The following is a 22,077-nucleotide window of genomic DNA, read 5'->3' as shown; positions in this document are numbered from 1 at the left end:
AGAGGTCTACAGTTACTTTTCAGTTGAGTACTACCACCACCCAGATGGCACAGTTTTCAGTTTTGAAGCTATCTTGCCTCTCATCAGTGGGCAGGTAGGTATACAAAGATATAAGAGCTGGCTACCTAGTCGCGACTTATTTACACAATATAAAAGAGACCAAAAGGGGTACTTCTTAGACTAATAAAATTTTTGGGGAAAAACTATGAAAAATTCAACCTATGATATTGTAAGTTCAATTGCATCATTACTATGTAGTAATGATGCAATTGCAATAACTATATCACAGGTTGAATTTTTCATAGCTTGAGACTTTCTACCCTAAACTTCATCTTTCATATTGTGTAAATATGTCACAGAGTTGTTTGTTTGTTGTTTGTTATTTGGTTTTTAGGAGCATTAGCAACTAAGGCCATATTGCTCCGGGAATATGCGGTGGTCATTTCCTGACCTTTCCGCATCCTCCGTATTTGGTGGTGATGGGCTCGAACCCCGGTCTAATCAAGAAGCGTGTGCTATGCACTGCTGCTCCTTCCCACCTGGCTACAGAGGTGCCCTCACAGAGTTGTATCAGCTCTTATACCTCTAGGTACCTACCTGCCCACTAATGAGAGGCCAAACAGCTTTAAAATAATACTGTCTGGCTTGTAATACTCAACTGAGAATAAATAACAGCAAACTTCTAAAAGGGAAAGTGTTACTTATTTGAAGTACAAGAGGAAGGCAACTTGTAAAGGATTTCACAATATGAGATGTCATAATAATTATACCTATTGTACAAATTTCAATTCATCTTAAAAATTCAACTATATAGTAACGATGCCACTTCACTAACTATACAGTTATTAATTTCCAATGTAATACCATTACACAAGCATCCATTCCAAGGGTTAATGCACTGCTCAGTAGACAGGCAGGTGCCCACCAATGCAGGATTAAACAACCCAGTGACTTGCAAGAACTATATTGATGAGCAATTTGGAGAGTTCTTGTATTCTCATTGGTGAGATTGTAGGAACCCATCAATGTAGCACTTAACAAGTTTGTTTGTTTGTTTGTTTGTTTGTTTATTTGGTTTTTAGGAGCATTAGCAACTAAGGCCATATTGCTCCGGGGATATGCGGTGGTCATTCCCTGACCTTTCCGCATCCTCCGTATTTGGTGGTCACGGGCTCAAACCCCGGTCTAATCAAGAAGCGTGTGCTACGCACTGCTGCTCCTGCCCACCTGGCTACGGACTTAACAAGTAGTGATTAAGTGATGCATGTATGAGAAGACAAAATAACCTTCACAACAGCTATGTGGGTTGTGCCACCACATTACAAATGAAAAGCATTATATTTTTATATTTCCTTTTGGGAAGTGCACTATTTATTTGTAATGCAGCACTGAAACATTCACAGTGACAGCCACAAAATATCAAACAATAATGCCTTTATGAAAAGACATTCTTGTTGCTTTAGCTTACTTTTAAAAAATACATAAACAGGTAAAGCTCATGTTAGCAATTTAAAAATTTAGTTAATATCCTATATATGAGTATTTCTAAACTTCTTCTTATTGACATCCCCAACCCTCAAAATTTATTGGTGAATTCACTTCCCTTAAAACTATGTTTTTTTGCTCATGTCAAGATAACAAAATAAAACTTGAAAGTACTTATTAAAAATCTATAAAGCACAATGTCTAACATGTTTGCAGGAGAATTGAAATATTGGCTCTTTAAAAAAAAGTACTATTTTTTGTCACAAATATTTATAAAGCTGGTATCATCAATGGTATACTCAAGTTTGAAAGCTCTCTCACATGAGAATGTGAATGCAAAATATTTATTCATCTTATCAGCAACCAGTTCAGGATTATTGACACTATTACCAGAGATAAAGTGGACCAATATCGTTGATTTCTTTCTTTTACCTGTAATATGAAATCCTTGTTACTGAACTTCGCACCCTTTGCTAAGGATTTCTTTTAATCTGCCTTAGCTTTGCTAACCATCTGAGTAACTTTATTACAAATAATTTATATTTACTGTAGCATTCAGAATATGCTGATAATTTATAATCATCTCATGCACCTTTATTTTCTATAATCAATTCATGCATCTTTCTTCTGTGTCACTAAGATCAACAATTCTTTTGTCATTCATTTTGGTTTATACCTTAAATTATAGTTGTGTTGGAATTGTTCAAGGTAATTTGATAACTAACAGAATAACTTCTATAAATATTTCCCAATCATAATTTTTATTTGTTAAAGTTACTACCTGATCCAGCGGAAAAGATCTTATATGATGTCTAAGACCATTGTAATTCCTCCTTCTCTTGTGAAAACAAAAACCCTTTAAGAATTTACTTCTTTAAGAAGGTCCCACTTCAATACACAGTGATCACTGCTTGGCAGTGGTACCTTCATTTGAAGATTCCTATATATGAGGAACTCTGAACATTATCCTTTTCCTGCTCATAAAAAAGTCATCAGCAGGAGAAAATGAGAAAACAAAACCAAAACTGATTGAAAATTCGTTCAATTATAAACAAAAAAAAAAAAAAAAAAAAAAAGCCAGTCAGTCTTTAGGTAATCTGTTCTGCAGTATAGAATGATCCTTACAAGTGTTTTAAACATGTTGCAAAATGTACAAATTTAAATTTTGTATTAAAATCAGAAATACTTTTGAAATGTGACAGGCCAGGAAAAGCCAACATAGCAAAAGACTATGTAATTCTCCTTGCTCTTTATCAACAAAAACTAAAAACAGAATTCCAAATTTTTCTGAACTAGCCAAATCTTGAGGTATTGTGAAAAGAAAAAACAAATGTTTGGCCTGCCTTCTTGTATCCTGATGTTGAAGACTCTTTTGCAATGTTTCTTAGCAGCTAGAAGTGAGAAACCTAAATGGCCAAATCTAAAAGCACAATTTCATGACCTTGGGTTAGCCTAGGGACACAAAAACTATGAACCAGAACTGATTGGATGCAGCAATTCAAAGATTGACACATTATGCACTGTAAAGCAATAATTGCTGAAACAGATGTGCCAATGGAACCACTATTAGTGAGTGGATTTCAAACTATACTTTCATTATAAGTGGTTATCCTTTATTGGACATTTGTAATGCTGACTAAAGTCCATCTTAAAACTGTTTTAATATATTACCTTCCAAGGCTATGTTTCCAAGAGATATGAAGAGGGGTATAGCAAACAACACATTATGATTCTTCTTTGTATTAATATGGATGGCAATGACAAAATTAAGCCTCACCACAGAAAAATATACAAAGCCCCATTGTTTTAAAGAAGGAAATGTTTGGTTGATGCTTGACCACTGTACAGCACACTGTGTTCTCTTTGCATTGACTGCAGTGAAATCAGAGTTTTTGATGTGAAAACATCTATGGTGGCATTGGAGAAAACACCAATTGGTAACAAAATTTTCTTAAGAAAATGATGCAAATGACGTCACTTCCTATTAAGTTGCTGTTAGATTTCAAATTATGCAAATGACGTCACTTCCTAAAAATAACGAGTTAAAAAACAGAGAACAAAAAAAATGCAGACTTTAATAAAATCTGCTTCTCAAGATTTCAATCAACATCAACCTTCTAAGTAGTGTAAGTAAGAAAGTTTCGATTAAACTGTTTAAAAATTTAAACAGTTTTGATTCAAGAATGCAACAAAAAAACAATCACTTGAACAAACAACAATCACTTCTTGCTGTAGTTTTTGGTTATGACATCATACTAGTCTACAAATGGATTTCACTAACTGTAAAAATACCAAATCTAATTTCAATTGGATAAGAGTATTTCGAAGATGGCTAAAACTCCAGCTGAGCAAAATCAAGGAAAGTATGCAAGAATAAAAGCTTCAACGCCACTGAGGAAGCCTCCCACGTAGACAAAAGAACAAGTTCAGAAACATAGAGAATGAAAAAAAAAAAAAAAAAAAATGCAGAGTTTAATAAAATCTGCTTCTCGAGATTTTGAGAAGCAGATTTGATTAAACTCTGAAAAATGCATTTGGAGCCCGTTATTTCTAGAATTTCCAGCTGTAGACATAACGACTATGAAGTTTGTAATACTTGTTGAGCATCTCTCAAAAATGATTTCATTCCAACATTTTCGAAGAGCAACAGATTTCATTTATCCTGCTATTCCACCTCATCTGCCGTGATTGGATTTAGTGACAGAGGGGCTCATTTCTTCTCATAATACCATTCATGCAAATTAGAAGACTAAGATATGGTTTTGGCCAATACGGAATTTTGGGGCAAATTATAAATATTCCTGTAAATGTTAATTCAATGATCGATTATTTGCCTCACAGAATAGATGACAATTATTGCATTAACATGTAGGAGCTATACCTATTGAAGAAAGTTTAGTCACTCAATAACAAAGTCTTTTGTGGAGTGATGACAAATATTTATGAATAGCTCCTGGTGAACAAAATGTTCCACAAAGTTTACTTTTTGATGAACATGCTGAAGAATTGTCCTTTCCTAGAATTTACCTTGGTCAGTATCAAGAGTTTACAGATAATTTAAAAGTTCCACCATTTGTGATGACATCAAGTGAACTCCATCATTCAGATTGGTGTGGAGTGATGCCTTATCATCTTCTTTATATGGCCATGAAAATAATGAGACTACGAACTCGAGATTTGTTAACAATTGCTTTTAAATACATTGGAAAAGACACTAAGCTCACCAAAGAGCAAATTGAATCTCGAGAATATGCCAATAACTGCACTGAACTGAAAAGAATTTAGTGTTTTTGAAATCGATTTCTAATTCAACTTATTACTGAACACAACGTAACAGAGATCTGTTTGTGATGGTCAGACAACTGGCTAAACCTATGTTCTTCTTAACTATGAGTGCAAACAAAATCGGTTGGCCTAAATTGTTAAATATTTTATACAAATTAAAACAGGAGAGTTTGGATATCCCTGACGAGTGAACAGAAGCTCTTCATTTTATGGAAAAGACAACATTAATTAATGAAGATGCCATAACATGTACAATTCAATTTAATAAACTTGTGGATTGTATTTAAACTTTACTTCAGTCTAAGCATTTCGGTCTATTTCAACAATATTACATCGTCAATTATTTTCAACGGATGAAATTTAAACATCATGGCAGTCCACATGCTCACATTCTTTTGCGGCTTAATAATGCTCCATAAAGAACCTGTGGGAAACAGTATGAACGCAAAGATAGCTATAATAAATCAGCTCTTGTCCATTTCTACTACAAAAGCCTCTGGTAATATCAAACTCCAAACTGATAAACATAGTTTTTTAATTGTTTACAAGTTTTGAAGATCCATTTATGCCTTCGTGATCTACAATGATTTTAATTCCCATGCCAAAAGCAGACACTTGACGAGTCAAATATAATGCTGAATACAAGAAATTGTGGAAGAATTTAAAGGACAATGAATATATTAGCATCAATCACTTCTTTAAAGAAAATTGCATTAATTTGGAATCATATTATATCGATTTACTTCGAGCTGGTATTACTCGGCCAAAAGTCTTTCTGAAACAAGAACCTCATCAAAAATGGCATAACCCCTTCAATCCTTTCTGTTTAGCATTTTAAAGTCTAACATGGACATTCAATTCATGACAGAAGAATATTCTTGTGCTGCTTGTGTCATTGAATACATAAATAAGACCAATCGTGGGATTAACAATTTACAATGTAAAATTATTGAAATTATGAATGAATTTCCTGAGTTTGACATCGTTGAAATTACAAGAAAATTAAGCACTTTGCATGCTCAACTCTGTCGAATTTACTAGTCAAGAGGCCACTTGGTATTTGCTTCATCAGCCGATGGCTGAGAGTTCGGTTGTTGTAACTTATATAACTACTGTGTGACCTATCGAGCAACAGCATAATAGAAAATTTAACAAAGTAATGGAATGAGAAAACATGGGTGACAATTCTACTGACATTTGGAAAGAGAATTGGTTTGATAAGTACGAGAAAAGGATGATGAGGAACAAGTTCAAACAGGCAGGAATTAGCAACATCTTTGACCTTCCACTGATAAGTAGCAGGCTCATGCCCTCTACTTACTTACTCTACCAAATCAACGTTAGTGACAGCATTGACGTCATTTAGGAAGTGATGTAATTTATGTTATTTCCATTTCACATTTTCATCAAAGGTGTTTTCACATAAAATATCTTTTGTGTGTATGGGTACACACGGGCTTTTTTTTCCTACATGCAATACCTGAAAAATTCAGCTAATAGACCAAGTATAATTATAACTTACTTCTATAAGTGTTACAATCAATAAATTGATAACTAATTCAGTTCATGTGTTAAAGTAGTGAACACAAAAAAGGATATTACATAATCTAAGAGAACTAGCACCAAAATGTACAACCCATTGCAAACTGAGCACCAGATGTGATTGCTGCCATAACAATGGTAATGTTAACATGCACCTTATCATCATATACCTATCCCACAATATAAACAGAAGCACTTATTTAACTCTTAAACTGGGAGATTTGGTTAGCTGATCTCAGGTGGAAGGAGTTTACACCATGAATGATTCTGTGTTTTTAAGCACACACAACATGCAATTGTATATTATCTCTGTGAAAATATATTTCCACAGAGATAATACACAATTGCAGAATATGGACTAAGCTACTAATCTACCTAAACAACCACCACCAAAAACAATTATTAAAAGAGAGAGAAAAAAAAAAAAAAGTTTGGTTGAGACCAATCTACTAATCAAAGAAAAACTGAAAGACATTATATTTACGCTTCACATAGTTATGCTCATACCTGAAATTCATATGGCAGTGGCCCATATGGCATTGGAACAGAAAGATTTTTTACATCATCCCGAGATCTTATGTCCATCCAAGGATTCCAGGCTACACGTGGCAAATCATCAACATATTTGCTATGTGTAAGATTTATCTTATCAACTGGATAAAGATCTATCACAAGAAGAAAAACCAAATCTCAGTGGAAACTTTAATGAAAATTTTATGATAATATCTAAGAAAAAAAAATAATAATAAAACATTGGGAAACTGTAAACTCAATACAAAGACATAGTTTTTATAGCATCCTGAAATTTATACTGTAAAAACAGCTATTTAAATATTAAAACTTCAAATGCATTTCATAAAAACAAAACAAACAAACAAACAAAAACAACACTCCCACAGATTAAATCTGAACTTATGCTGTGAAATGTGGATATATATATATATATATATCCTACTGTGCTATTACAACTCAAATGAAAGTATGCACTAAAACGACAGACTGCTCAAGTCTGTCATTTCACAATTTAATGTTATTTTCTGTTTTGTTTTTTTTTTTTTGTTTTTTTGAATTGGGTACTTCTTATTTTTAACCTTAAAAAAATTCAATAATTTCTAATTAAACTAACACAATTGTAACCAAACGAACCTTCCATGATATAAACTAAGTACAGCTGTTAGAAACATATTAAAATATAAATATTATTACAAAGTTAATGAACCTCATCTAAGTAACACAAATTTAAAAAATGTGTTTAGTTCACACTTTAACTGAATGACAAAACCCCAGATAACTACACAATTTTTGAAGTTTTAATTGTGAGTCTATATACTCTTCAAAATGAATGAATTAAATTTTATTTAACAAACACGAGCAAAAATAAATTATAATATATCAGTTATTTTCCATCTGCAGCCTTCGAAAATTACAATGGTATTCACAAGCTGAGGAACAAACACATAAATGTAGCTACACTATCCTTCAATATGAATTGAGATACCTCAGACCTGTGAAGTGATGGTTAATTCCAGAGGTCTTATGACAGATAGATGGCAGTACCAGTTCATAACAGGATATAAAAGGGATGTACATTCAATGACAGGAAAGTGAAACACAAAAGGATCAAATTCTCTTAAAGAGATGTGTGATGGGTTGACACATAGCAGGCATGAGCATTTGCCAGATATATAAAAAAAAAAAAAAATAGGACACACAAAATCAATCTGTTTTTACATGATTTAAATTTGGTCAACTTGTTCTCATCAATGAAATGCAGCTGCCTATTGTAATCTTCTGAAAAATTATGTCTCAGCTGCATTGTGTAAATTCTTTGGAGCCATATTTACATACATGTATCAGCATGACAACACTCCATGTCACAAAACATGGTGAGTATAATGGTGGCTTGAGGAAATAATTATATGAACCTGCCATTTCTGGCCCAGAGTCCAGATATGAATCCAACTGAACATTTTTGGGATATTTTAGAACAACAATTAAAAGACAGAACAAGACATCCTGGTTCAAGCAGGGTCATGGTCTTACAGATAAGTTAAATTCAGACTCATACTATAAACTTGTATAGTGTCCCCAGAGGGTTATTGATATAATTAAAGTCCATGGCATCATACATGATATTAAAAATTTATTTACTAAAAAAATATATTTTTTCATTTGGTGTTCAATACACCTTCTTTATATGCCAAAATATTATTATACAGACTGCATTTCTTCACTGAAATGATTGTTTTCTCTCTTTGCAGTGATTTCAAGGCAACTGAAGATATTCCAGTTGTCAAGGAAAACTTCGCCACAACTGCCAAAGGTAGTGGGAAGTATTCAGTGTCCATCACAGGGGATCTAAATGCCTTTACTTTTATTCCTAAAAAATGTATAAAAATCATCTTGTCCAATTAAAAAATTGGCCCCTGCATTATTTTGTTTCTATTTATTTTTTCTCCTCATTATCTTAATTTTTTCACATGGAATATTACTGGAGCAAATTTATAGGTTGCTTTGCTAACTTCATGATGCTAAGTTTCTTATTTCCAAATTTTGATCAACGGCCTAAGGGATAAAAGAATAAATAGCACTAAAATAATGGAGTTAATAAAACAAATTAATCACATACATAGAAAAATTACTAAAAAATAGATAGCTGCATTGTTGATATGTTCTCTCTCTTTACTTGAATTTGAATTTTGACATTTAATGTTTAGATTCATTACACAAAAACTGGAAAAATCAAAAATCTGGCAAACTCCAGGTCTCAAAGTTGTTAGATTTCAGACATTACATCTATATAAATTTTCAATATAAAAAAATTGATTTTTCACAGTTGTGTTCATGTGAGAATGAAAATAAATGTGGCTTCAAAAAGTGAACAATTCTGAATTATTTCATACCTTTATTCCAAGAATAACAATGGTGGGAAAATAAATTTTTAAAATAGAATAAAAAAAAATCAAAATTGGAACAATTCGTACCTGCAAATGTTTTACTTTTAACACATCCAATAAAGGTTAATTAACCTTCAAGAGGATACTATTAACCTAATTTTTAATCTTGATGCCATTGATATTAAAAAAAACTAGAATTTTTTTTTTAAGTTTTAACATGAATATTATTAGTGGCAAATGATGTAAGAAGGCAAGTTTATACATATTACACTGTTGACTATTCCCAGAAGCAAAACAATGTAACATATGGATTACTACTAGAGTTTTTTTAAGATATGTGTGCTTACATTATTACATGGCTGATGTTATTGTGAGTTTATTTTATTTTCTAAGTTTAAGCTTTGCAAATAAAGTTGCAGAGCAAGTCCCAATTAATGATGTTAATTTTTATTTAGTGTATGGTCCCTTAAAATTAAGTATTATAAAGCCAACAAGGGGGTTAATTAAAAAAAAATCCAGCCTTTCAGGGAGTTCAAGGAGGTCTATTGAAATGCTGTATTTCGCTTCTTTTGTTTACCAAGCATTGTGGTTCCTGATAAGACGATCGGGCTAGAGAAGAAAATCCTTTTTCACACATGGTTATCTAATTAAAATGCAACTCGGCTTTCAATATAACAAATTTTATTAAAATCAAATACAGAAATTAAATGAAATTGTTATATGTTGGAAGTGACCATCTTGCTTGTGTAAACGTGCATTCATTTTCTTTTCGTATGTTTGATTCAAATCTATGAAGATTAGAAAAAATTCTGTACAACATGATGAACTGTTATCTTATTTGGTGCAGGGCTATTTGGATATTCATTGCTGAATGTCTCTTGGGCACTGCAAAAATAGTTTAGATTTTTTATGTTTTTTTTTTTTTTTTATGTAAACCCCAAACGAGAGGTATTAGAACCTATAGTACTTAGTACCATTGCCGACCGGGATAGCCGGGTGGGTAAGGTGCTTGCCTGGCAACCCAAAGGTCACGGGTTCGAATCCCGCCTCGGGCTTGGATCAAAGTACTGCACTGCAAAAACATTGGGAGTTGCATTATGGCCACAGAAGCCGATGCGCCAACAACTACCAAAAAAAAAAAAAAAAAACTTAGTACCGTGCTTGGGTTGGAGGTTGAGAAGACGAAAGAAGGTATTTGTTGACATTGGACTTGAACTTCTGTAGACTGTAATTTTCAGGAAATACGTATGAAGGAAGGTTGTTCCAGAAAACGACAATTGAATGAATAAATGAGGAAGATGAAAAGTTGGTTCTGTGAGTTTGAAGTTGGACAGTAAATGGATGTTGGCTGGTGGCGGCACGTGTTCGGACTGTTTTGAAAGAGAGAGCGGGAATTATAGAAGCCAATTCAGAAGAACAGTGCTCATGAAAGTATCTGTAGAAGAGGCATGCAGCAGAAACAGTACATCTATGAGACAGCGAGTGGAGAGACTCTGTTAGAGATGAATCATTAATTAACCTATCTGATCTCTTCTGAATGGAATCAAGAAGCCTGAGAGAGGTTTTGGGGGCACCAACCCAGATGTGGGAACAATATTCCATGGCAGGGTGGATTTGCGATTTATACAGAGTGAGCAGCTGTTTGGAAGAAAAGTAATGCCGAGAGCGAAAGAGAAAACCAAGTTTTTTAGATGCAGAGGCAGCAATATTTATAATGTGCTTGTGCCAAGAGAGATTAGAAGTCAGGGTAATCCCCAAAAGAGATATATCATTTTGCCTAGAAATCTCATACGCATAGGAGCAGAAGAATCCTTTTTGCGAGATATAAAACAAGACTGAGTTTTAGAAGGATTGAAATCAACTAAGTTGTCTTTGCCCCACTGGAGAATTACCTGGAGATCGGCATTTAAGGAATTGGTAGCAGATTTTTGAGAAGTTGAAGCTGATTGAGCAGGACAAGGTTTCTCAAAATGGAAAGTGGAATGCAATGTGCTATCATTGGCAAAACTATGGATAGGATTTCCAGTCAATGGAAGAAGGTCATTAATATACAAGAGGAAAAGAGTGGGGGAAAGAACTGAACCTTGGGGGATACCTGCATTAGTGGAGAAGTTAGAAGACAGAGTGCCATCTATCATCACCCTCAATGAGCGATCAGAGAGAAAACTGGATAACCAATTACTAAAAACAGTTGGCAAACCATAAGATGGAACAAGCATTTGACTCAGTCCCACATGAGCAGTTACTTTATAAGCTGGAACAAGTTGGAATTATAGAAAAATCTTTAGATGGATAGCAGGATGGCTTTAGGGCAGGAGGCAGAGAGTTGTGATAAATGATTATTCCTCAGATTGGGTTAATGTAAGAAGTGGGGTTCCCCAAGGATCAGCACTGGGACCGCTGTTGTTTTTGATTTTCTTAAATGACATTGATGAAGGGGTAGAGGGCATGATGTAACCTTATACCACCTAATACAAAATCAATGCCTCTGTATTACAGTATTTTTAATTCAGATTTGCCTTCAGAGATCAACTCTTAAAGTGATACTTCTCAAACTGTGGATTGCAACTCCCTTAGGGGTGGGAGTCATAATGATTGTCAAAAATTATGTACAAGTATTCCAAAACATCATTTATGTAGATAGGTAAAAACTGAAACCTAGGCTTGCTATTAAAAAGTGGTACAATATCAAAATTAATATATTCTGAAAAACATTTCTTAATTCACACTTTAATAAATTATACATTGATTACAAAAGTACTCTACTTAATCAATATTTGTGAATATAGTTGATGCACAACTTACCGTAATATTCTTTAGGGCATTTGAATGGTATATGAGGCTTATAGTAACCTACTGCTAAGAAAAATGGTTTGTCATTTTCTGTGTTACTCAAAAAATTTATTGCATAATTAGTACTTTCTATGTCTTCCAGATTTGCAGTTTTTGTAGGGCATATCAGGTTCTTGTGATGGCATCTGCCATCTGATGAATGACAACACTAAACATGATATCATAAAAAGAGCATTAAAATTAGTGAGAAGGATAAAATATCTTCTCTTAATTTGCTGAACTGATTAAGTTTATTATAAATACATGTATTTATTTGTACATTTCACATACATGGTTATCCAACAAATTATGGCAAAATCATTCCACAATATCTTGCTCAATAGAAAATATCCCTTCCTGGACATGAAAAATATACTGCCTATGAAACTTGATATAAATTAAATTCAAGGTCAGGAATATTATATAACAAATAATCATTTTCCATTGAGTTTTAAGATAACAATTATTTAATTATTCTCACAATCATACTTACATAAGTTTAAGTTTAAACAATTTGTATAAAGAGAGAAATTGTTAGGATGCAAGTTTCGTGAGGTCCAACTTATTCCTACAACAGACAGATGGATAACAATGATAAAACTGGTTATAGTGCTATCTAGCAAACCACTGGTGGATTTGGACATCTTGGGGTCTCTGGTGCTAATATATTTGTGGCCTAATATACAGTAGTATAGTCCTCAAATAAACAGTACTGGGTACACAGGATGAAGAGGGTGCCAATGGCTTCGACTGTGCGGTCACATTTATGAGTGCTCCTGATAAATAGTAAATTTTGTGCCAGATAACCATGGATTTATCAGTGACTCAATCTTAAAGAACTAAAGAAACTGGATCACCAGGTGACTTTGTAAAAATGCGTATTTAAACTTTGCATATGATAGCTTGTAGTTGTATGTAGAGCATATGCCTACAGCATATAATTCTGGACTTTAGCGTCCCGAGCTACTTCCCCCCCCCCCCTTGTTCAGCGGGCACTGTTCATAGACTGACTTACCAATGCAATATGCTGATATGGAAATTAATACTTGCTTGTTATCTCTGTCATTGATTTGCCAAACTGTATACAGTAATTTAAAATTTTCCTAGGTACATTTACAAGAACACCTTGCACAACAAAGAGGGTCTCCCTTTGCTGCCGTCACTGCCAAGTGCTTAAAACTCAGTTAAATTTGGCTGTGAGTTTGTGTATGCAGCCTTAACCAATATTAAACGTCCATATTTATAATTATAGATACACCAATAATGTACTTAGCAACAAGAGTGAGCATTTTTTCATCCTCTTCATTTGGTATTAATGCTATGTTAGCAACACGTGGTCACAACTCGAGTTGGGCCAGTGATCTCGACTGACTTTTGACCGATTTTCGGAACTTTGGTTCTCAGCTCCGGTAGATCGGAAACTTGCACGGAGCACATAAAACATAGCGAAAGGCCCCCTCTATTAAGGAATGGTTTTACCCTATTTGCACCAACAGCTTATGACCAAGCCGAAATCACTAAAAATTACTGAATTCTCGCCACGTATCAATTTTGATTTGTCTTGTGACTGGGTCTGCCGTTAAAAGCACCCTGTTCTAGAATTAGTGTGGCCTTTCAGCCACCACATCCGAACTTCACTTATTGACTGGGGATTGGTGCCCCCCCTGTGCTACTATAGGGTAGGACTGTGCTCTATTAACTCTGAGACATTCTGTGAACTGTATAGTGAACTAAAATGTGACTTGAAGATTCCCCTCCTTCCCTTAGACATTATATGGGCGGACTTCAGCTTCCCTGCTACTGCTCCTACATCAAAATAATTGTGATTTCTGTGATTGGCGCCCCTGAAAATCACAAGGAGAAGAAAATCTTGCTGCTCTAGAGCCCTTTTTAATCTGGGCTCTTTCCCCCCATGCGACCAGTGGAAATCAGCCCAAATCTTCAGCACAATGCCCTGTGGTCCCAAATCATCGCAGCTTCTTGCGGCGACCACCAAACATCATAATTTTCACTGTTCTAAAAGGATAAATAAAACAAGTCCCGATAATCCAGAACCTCGTCTTCCGAACTTTATGAAAATGCCTTCACAAGACTCAAACCGCTCAGAAGTAAGCATGGAAAACACCTCTGGAACTGTTCAGACTGTAGACATAACAGGTGATGTGGAAAGCCAAAAGCCCGATCCAGTTCCAAAAAAACACAACAAGAAGGTAGAAATCCCAAAACCTGAGAGAGAAACTAGATCTCAATCTGAATCCAAGGAACAAACTGGACAAAGGAGCCAGCAGCGCGACTGCATGGGGGAGGAGCATGCTCTGGACCCCCGCACTGCGAGTGGGGCCCATCCTGCAACAGGTGCTCACCCTTAGGATGGCATTAGAGACCTTGTTCAAAGAGCAAACGAACAGGGTTACAACAAATCTCCGCACTGAAATTGTCTCCTTATGGAGCAAATTGGAGACTATCCTCCTCTCTACACAATCGGAATATGACAAAGCAACTAACAAGTTGGAGGCCTACTTGGAGGGAAGGGCAAATCAAATGCTACCGCGTGCCCCTTCCTACGCACAAGCGCTGAGGACCACACCTTACCAGACGCCGACTGCAGACTCTAGTGCACAACCTGCCAAATGGAAAACACTCCTAAAGCAATCACATCTGGTTGTTCTACGCCCTGCGACACCGGACGAAACGCAATCCAGAGAAGAGCTCAAGACAAGTAATCACCAATCTAAGCAATGATCTCAAGACAACAAGGATAAAATCAGTTAGGAAGACCAGAAACACCGGCATACTAATAGAGACGGAGACAAAAGAAGAAGCAGAAAAGATCATCAATAACCCAAAAATCCCAGAACTAGGCCTTACTGCGACCTTGCCCAAGCGAAAAGGACTGTCCATAACAATATATGACTTAGAAAATGACCTGACACCAAACCAGTTGGAAGACAAGATCTACCAGAGAAATTTCTCTAACTCCCTACCTAACTCTGATGCCCAAAACCTGCTCACCCCAAAGTACTCCTACAAATCTAAAGATGCTAGATCCACCAACTGGATTGTGGAACTTACCCCTGTCACTTGGCAGGCCCTGAAAGGAGACAGACAAGGATCTTTGTAAACTGGAGCAGTCACCGCTTCTGCGACCACGTGGGTGTGCTCAAATGCTTCCGTTGTTGCAGATATGGCCACACTACACATACTTGCACACAAACGGCACCAATGTGTGGTCACTGCTCTGAAAAAGGCCATTATTATAACAACTGCCCAAATAAAAGCACACAATCAGTTTGTACAAATTGTAAAGGCCTAAAAATGGACTCTGCGCACTCCATAAGAGACAGCAAATGCTCGGTGTACCTTAAGGCTAAGAGTTTATACCAGGCAAGAATCGATTATGGGAACATGCCTTAAGGAGTACAACACCACTGAGATTAAGTTCATACAAAAAAACGCACAAAGGGCCAGGGCAGTGGCCGATCAGTTACAACTTAAAGCTGAAGAGGAGAATATTGACATCTTAATTTTGCAAGAACCATATGCCCACATGAAAATGGTCCGGAGGTATCCCCTGAAATACAAGATCATCCAGGCGGCAGATGAGACTCCCTGGGCAGCTATTGTCATCCGGAATCCAGACATCGCAGCTACTAGAATTACACACCTCTGCACTGTTTGGGCCGCATGTACCCACATTGTTACCGCCATGGGAGCCCTTTATGTTGTGGCCCTGTACTGCCGCCCAGGTGAGGACATCACCTTCACCATAAATTACCTTCACACGGTAATCAACACCTTTCCAAACTCGAGAATAATCATTGGCGCAGACGCCAACTGCAGGTCCCCGGTGTGGCACAGTCACACACCTGATCGACTGGCACACAGGACGGTCAAAAACTAGAGTTCCTGGCAAACGCATCAGTAACAGTATTACTTCCCACACAACCTGCCGACCTTCTGCAATACGTTGTGGGAGTCAACTATAGATGTCACCATGGCCTCCAGAAACATAGCCAGCAATATTACTGGGTGGTTGGTCCAAGATGCCTGGCCCACCTCCGACCACCATGCCATAACCTTCCAGCTTACCCGCTCACTAACTAGGAACCCGATACCAAGACAAATACAGCGCAGGTACACTATTCAGAATGCAAATTGGGCCACCTTCCAGACTGAAATCTCAGTCGCCTTACAGGAACATAATGCCGAACTCCAGACCACTAGCAACCCGGAACTCCTTCAGCGGAAGATAACAGCCCTCATCACTCAGACCTGTGAAGCTGCAATACCTAGGAAACACCCAGCCCCGGGTGCAGTGCCATGGTGGAACCGGGACCTGCAGCACCTTAGAAAGGAAACTCAGATCCGACACAAGGCTTTTCAAAGGGCCAGAAGATCTTGGCCAGCTGCAGACGTGGAGGCCTTATGGCAGCGGTACAGAGAAGCGACAAATGCATACACCACGCAGATACGTCACCGCAAACAGGAGACCTGGCAGGGATTGGTCACAACTACTGGCAATAACGATCCCTGGGGGGTGGTCAACAAGATCACCACAAACAAGCTCCCTCGGGGGGAGGTTGTCGCTACTACTAGAACTTCACAAGGTGCAATGACTACAAACTGGGAAAGCACCATAAACAATATTCTTGACGTGGTCTTTCAACCACCGGCTGAACCGCAGACTGACAATCAGAAAAAAATGTGCCAAAATAATGCGACCTACAATAACCAAGCAATGGTTATTGTAGGTCGCATTAATTAAAGCAAACTGCCCAGGGCCAGACCTGTTAGAACCAGAAATTATTAAAAAGACAGTGGAATATGCCCCTGACCTGATGCTAAATCTTTATAACAAATGCATCCAGGCAGGAACCTTTCCAACACCTTGGAAGGTTGCCAATGTCAAACTTATCCTAAAAAATCCTTCCAAGTATCCTAAAAAATCCTTCCAAGTCGTCGGGCGTTCGACACACCAAAGTGTGTCGAACGCCCCTGCAACAGAAAATACTTCTTGGTGATCTCTGTGGACTTTGCTGGAGCGTTCAACACACTTTGGTAGCCGAGCGTCCTGGCCAGACTTAGAGCGGCAAATCTTCCCAGCAACCTCTATCAGATCTTATAGAACTACCTATCCAACAGATTCATAGTAGTGAATGCGCCCTATCAGACCCTCTCTAAAAGCATCCACCGGGGCTGCCCGCAGGGTTCGGTCCTGGGACCATTCCTATGGAACGTCGTCTTGGACAGCTTCCTCGTCTCGGACCTTGGAGAAGTGGATGCTCAAGCATTTGCCGATGACCTCATTCTCTCTCTCTCTCTCTCTCTCTCTCTGTCTCGGCGAACTCAACGGCAAAACTGGAAGAATCTGCGTACCTGGCCTTGGAGCTACTGCAGAACTGAGCAAAACAGAATCACCTGAGAATATCACCAGAAAAAACCAACTCAGCCTTGCTGAAAAGGAACTTGGACCTACGACGGCCTCCTCAAATTAAGATAAACCAGATGACAATAAAATTCTCCAAACAACTCAAGTATCTAGGGGGTCATCCTAGACCACAACCCATCCTTCAAAGACCACCTACAAAACATCCAAACCAAAATTAGGAAATATGCTGCCCTCGTTGCTAGGGTGGCTTGAAGGGACTGGGGTCTTGGCTGGCGTACGCTACATACCTTCTACAAAGCCATATTCATACCTATCATCGCATATGCCTCTGGCATATGGTATACAAGGCTACTACCACAGTCAACCGACGTATCATCGACTCAACTCAAAGATCGATTCAACTATTTACTTCTCGTGCCTGCAGCACAGTGAGCACCCACGCTTTACAGATCCTGATCAGAGTTCTTCCCCTTGACCTGAAGATTGTGGGCAAAGGATTAATTTACCACCTAGCAAAGGGCACCTCAAGGACTTGTCTCGAACATACAACTGACCCAGCAAATAACCGCACCGCTGAAAAGAAGAGGCTCTACGCTCACCTGCTGCAGGTGTGCCAAGAGAGATGGACAAACTCCCATACAGGGGAGATAACCAGAAAGTTTATACCTGACGTCGGCAGGGTCTACCCTAAGTTCCCAACGTGGTTCTCACCTGGACTCCGTGCGGCATACCTTCTCACCGGACATGGCGCCATCAATGCCAAACTTTTCCTTTTGGGAAATTGAAGAGGACCCTACCTGTGTTTGCGGCGGTCTGTAGAGCTGGCAACATCTAATGTATGATTGCCAGCTTTATGATGACCTCCCAACATCCTAATAACAAAGATCCTATATTGTCCTAGAGGACGGGAGCACAACATACTGGACACAAAACAAGAGTACCTGGCATTCTCCTGCTATGCCCAAGAAGACGAGTGCTTGCTGCAATGGAGCACAACTGAACCCTATACATGACAACCAGGAATAACAACTGAACCTACTTAATAAAAGACAAGAACTGACTTGACTAAACTGGACAGGACCTGGTCCCATGAGTGATATCCCAAATGGGAACACCGATACTACTGAAGACTAACTGCAACTTGCTGCTGGCCATCTTGGCTCTCAAACCATGCTCCCTTGCATGGTCCTATCTTTTCCCCTCTCCCCCAGCAGGGGGAGTGGACAGTATTCTCCATCCCCTCACCTCCTTGCCACTCCTCTCTGCCTTGTGGGGCATGGGCCTGCCCCACTGATTATCTGGGGTCGCCTTCTCTATACGTCCCCATATTTCTGCCTTTTCCCCCCAGGGTTCTGTCTCCCCCCACTCTACCTAATACGCTAGTGTATACCCCACATAACTTAAAATTCAATGATTAATTCCGATTAATTGCATTCACACTAAACTCATTTGGCCTTTCTACTCAATTTTCTTAACCCCCACTAAGCAAAAATTTTATTTTATATTATTATATATATATATATATTTGTATTTTTTTTTAGGTCCTAGCCACTGAAATTTCAGGAAATTAGGTGGCAGGACCTGCCAGAGTAAATATTTCAATAGTAGTGTACCTGGTCTGCCACCATGAGGCATAGTGTGGACAACGTTGGCCCCTAGACCCCTGTTACGTTGTCCATAGTGTGGACAAAGTAGCAGGGGTCTAGCGGCTAAATGGCAAGAAGAGCAATGATACACAACACTACATTCATACAATATCCATACACTTTTAAATCTCTGGCCTTTACAGTGAACTGTTACACCCACAATGAAAGCAACACGGAGATGTGGAGACCCCTGGTGCCGTTAGACACGAACACACTATACAATATATACACAGGGTGAAGTGGGAAGTAAATTTCAATTATATATACGAGTGATTTAACTAATTAAGAAAATTAATACAAAAATTATGCATAATTAAAAGGAAATTAATATGTAATTAATTAAAAGACTAATAACACAATTTGTAATATTCAAAGAATGCATCATGATCACAATGCCATAAAGTCAATTAAAATAATATAATTATATTATAATATAATTAATATTTAATTAATATAAAAGGCATTCCAGAAATATGGTATGAAATTAAAAATTGATTACAAGAGAACTATTGTTCATATCTAGTTCTAAATATAAAGTACTACATATGTAAAGTACTACAAATGTTAAGTACAGTAAACCCCCGCTATTCGCGGTATCTGTATTCGCGGTCGCTGATTTAATATAAAATGAAACCTAAAAAAAATTGAATTTTAAATCGGCGTGAACATTTTACGTCAAAAAAAAAACATGGGCGTGGCTAAAATTATCTTTCCTGGTCAAAACAGCGCTCAGTGGGTGGGGGAGAGGGGTGACAAAATCGCGAGCGTGGATGTTTCTCGCTAATCTTTGTTCAGTATGTGCTATGCGCTTGTCATGGAAGAATTCGTGGTTTGCTTTTAATTTATATGCTTATAAATTGAATAAATTTATCAATTTATATATCAATTTATAAATTGATATGCTTACAAAAGCGAAAAATATACCGTTTTGCAGTGTGTTAGTGAAAACAGACTTTTTCGAGTGTGTTAATGGAAGAAATTGACGTTATTGTGGACAAATTCTTTTCTAACCCCTACAAAAATATCGCTGCGAATAACAAGGGATTTGTGAAAAGATCAAAGAAGGTGATGACATTAGCGAATAAAATTCAGTTATTAGACAAAATTTCTAATGGTGAAAGTGTCTCCTCAGTGGCAAAACATTATAAAATCAATGAGTCAACGGTACGATCAATCAAGAAATCGGAAGAAAAATCCGCCGTAGTGTCCGTGAAAATGCGCTAATTGCTTCAAAAATTTGCACTGTAACTCGTGATGTTAAATTAGAAAAAATGGAAAAAGCTTTAAATCTGTGGATAGAAGACCGAACTCAAAATAAAATTCCGTTAAGTTCACTCATCATTCGTGAAAAGGCAAAACTCCTTTATCAACACTTTAGTGAAACTGGTGATAGCACTGGCAGGATAAGTTTTTTAGCTTTAGCAAAGGCGCTGGTTTGAAAGATTTGTTTGAAATTTCTAATAAATATTACATTTAATATTAAATTGTTTCTTATTTTCATTTCGATGCCTTATGCTTGCATTTCACTATGTACTGTCTATGTACATAGTCATATTATGAAGGTACATATAATACATACATAGACAAAATTTTAGACTAGTTTTTCTTATATATTTCATACTTTGGAATGGAACCCCTTTATTACTATGGGAGCCATAACTCAGTATTCACGTTTTCGGTATTCGCGGCATTTCTCAGGAATGTAACCCCCGCAAATAGCGGGGGTTTACTGTATTACATATGGGAAACAGCAACTTAAGTATTACATATGGGAAACAGCAACTTAAGTATTACATATGGGAAACAGCAACCCCAGAGCAACGTATCAACTCTGTGGTACTACACTGACAGTGTAGAGAATGAAAAGGACCTGGGGATAATTGTGCAGGCAGATATGAAGTTCTCTGAGCAGTGCAAACGGGCTGCAAGAGTAGCTCATGGTGTCTTGTCAATGATATACAGGAATTTTTCTAGCAGGGATAAGGAGGTGATTATTCCCTTGTATAAGGCAATGGTCAGGCCACACCTTGAGTACTGTATACAGGTCTGGAGGGCTCATTTCAAGAAGGATGTAGAGCTGCTGGAACGAGTACAGAGAAGGGCAACAAGATTAGTGAATGGAACAAAGGGTTGCTCTTAGGAAGAAAGGCTTAAGTTTTACAAATTACAGTGTCTGGAGACTAGGCACTGGCGAGGTGATCTGATAGAGGTGTATAAAGCCTTGAATGGTTTGAGCATTCTCAATGCTGATGGGATTCTTTCTCTTGCTCAGAATAATCACCTGAGAGGGCATAAATTCAGAATAATCACCTGAGAAAAGACAAATGTAGGATAGATGTGTGGAAATTTGCCTTTAGCCAGCAGGTAGTTGGTTGGTGGAACAGACTTCCATCCCTTGTTGTGGAAGTTGATAGCCTAAATAAATTTAAGGGTCAGCTGGACAGGAATTTCAAACGAACGGAGGGGTGAAGTGGAAGTTTTTTTTTTTTTTGGCTGATGCTGCATAAGCTTGCTTTCTTGAATCATATGCCTCTACTAATGCTAATATCACAAGATGGTGAGACACTGTAGACACTGTTATACAAAATGAGCATTCTTTTAAAGTTACTTTAAAAGCATACCAATCAATCATTTTCCCTTAATCACCATGTTAATTACAATTAATGTAAAATGACTGATTGGTATGCCTGACCAAGTTCTGATGATTAAGCTGTACTACAAGAATTCTGAGTAGGTATCAGTTGCTTTATGGAAGTTTTATTTGAAAATACATGAGAGGTGGAAATAAACCATTGTCAGTCTGGATTATCCTGATTAGTTGTAAGATTTCAGGAGAAAAGATGTCTGATACACTAAGCAGGAGACCACCAACAGTTGGGCACTCATGAAGTTTCATGGCATGCAACTGCACAAACATGATGACATACCACCCATATTGTGCACCCAATAAAACACATTACTCATGACCAACCTTTGACCACAAACCACCTATTTGGCAAAC

General features: G+C 37.4%; 1 protein-coding gene across 1 annotated transcript in view; it reads right to left on the bottom strand.

Annotated features, from left to right (window-relative positions):
- Positions 1-22,077, bottom strand: part of Ids (iduronate 2-sulfatase) — a 54,503-nt gene that overhangs the window by 5,177 nt on the left and 27,249 nt on the right. Inside the window, exons 5-6 of the mRNA XM_090384105.1 lie at positions 12,015-12,210; positions 6,820-6,977 (exon numbers count right to left, since the gene is read on the bottom strand). Coding sequence (XP_090240231.1) covers positions 6,820-6,977; positions 12,015-12,210 — 354 coding nt within the window. The remainder of the gene's footprint in view (positions 1-6,819; positions 6,978-12,014; positions 12,211-22,077) is intronic.

Source organism: Mastigoproctus giganteus, chromosome 10 (genome assembly GCF_048544385.1).
Source record: "Mastigoproctus giganteus isolate SK-2022 chromosome 10, ASM4854438v1, whole genome shotgun sequence".
In the NCBI taxonomy this organism is placed as follows: Eukaryota; Metazoa; Arthropoda; class Arachnida; order Uropygi; family Thelyphonidae; genus Mastigoproctus; species Mastigoproctus giganteus.
Note: the sequence above shows the minus strand (reverse complement) of the source record. Positions and strands in the feature narration are given on the sequence as shown.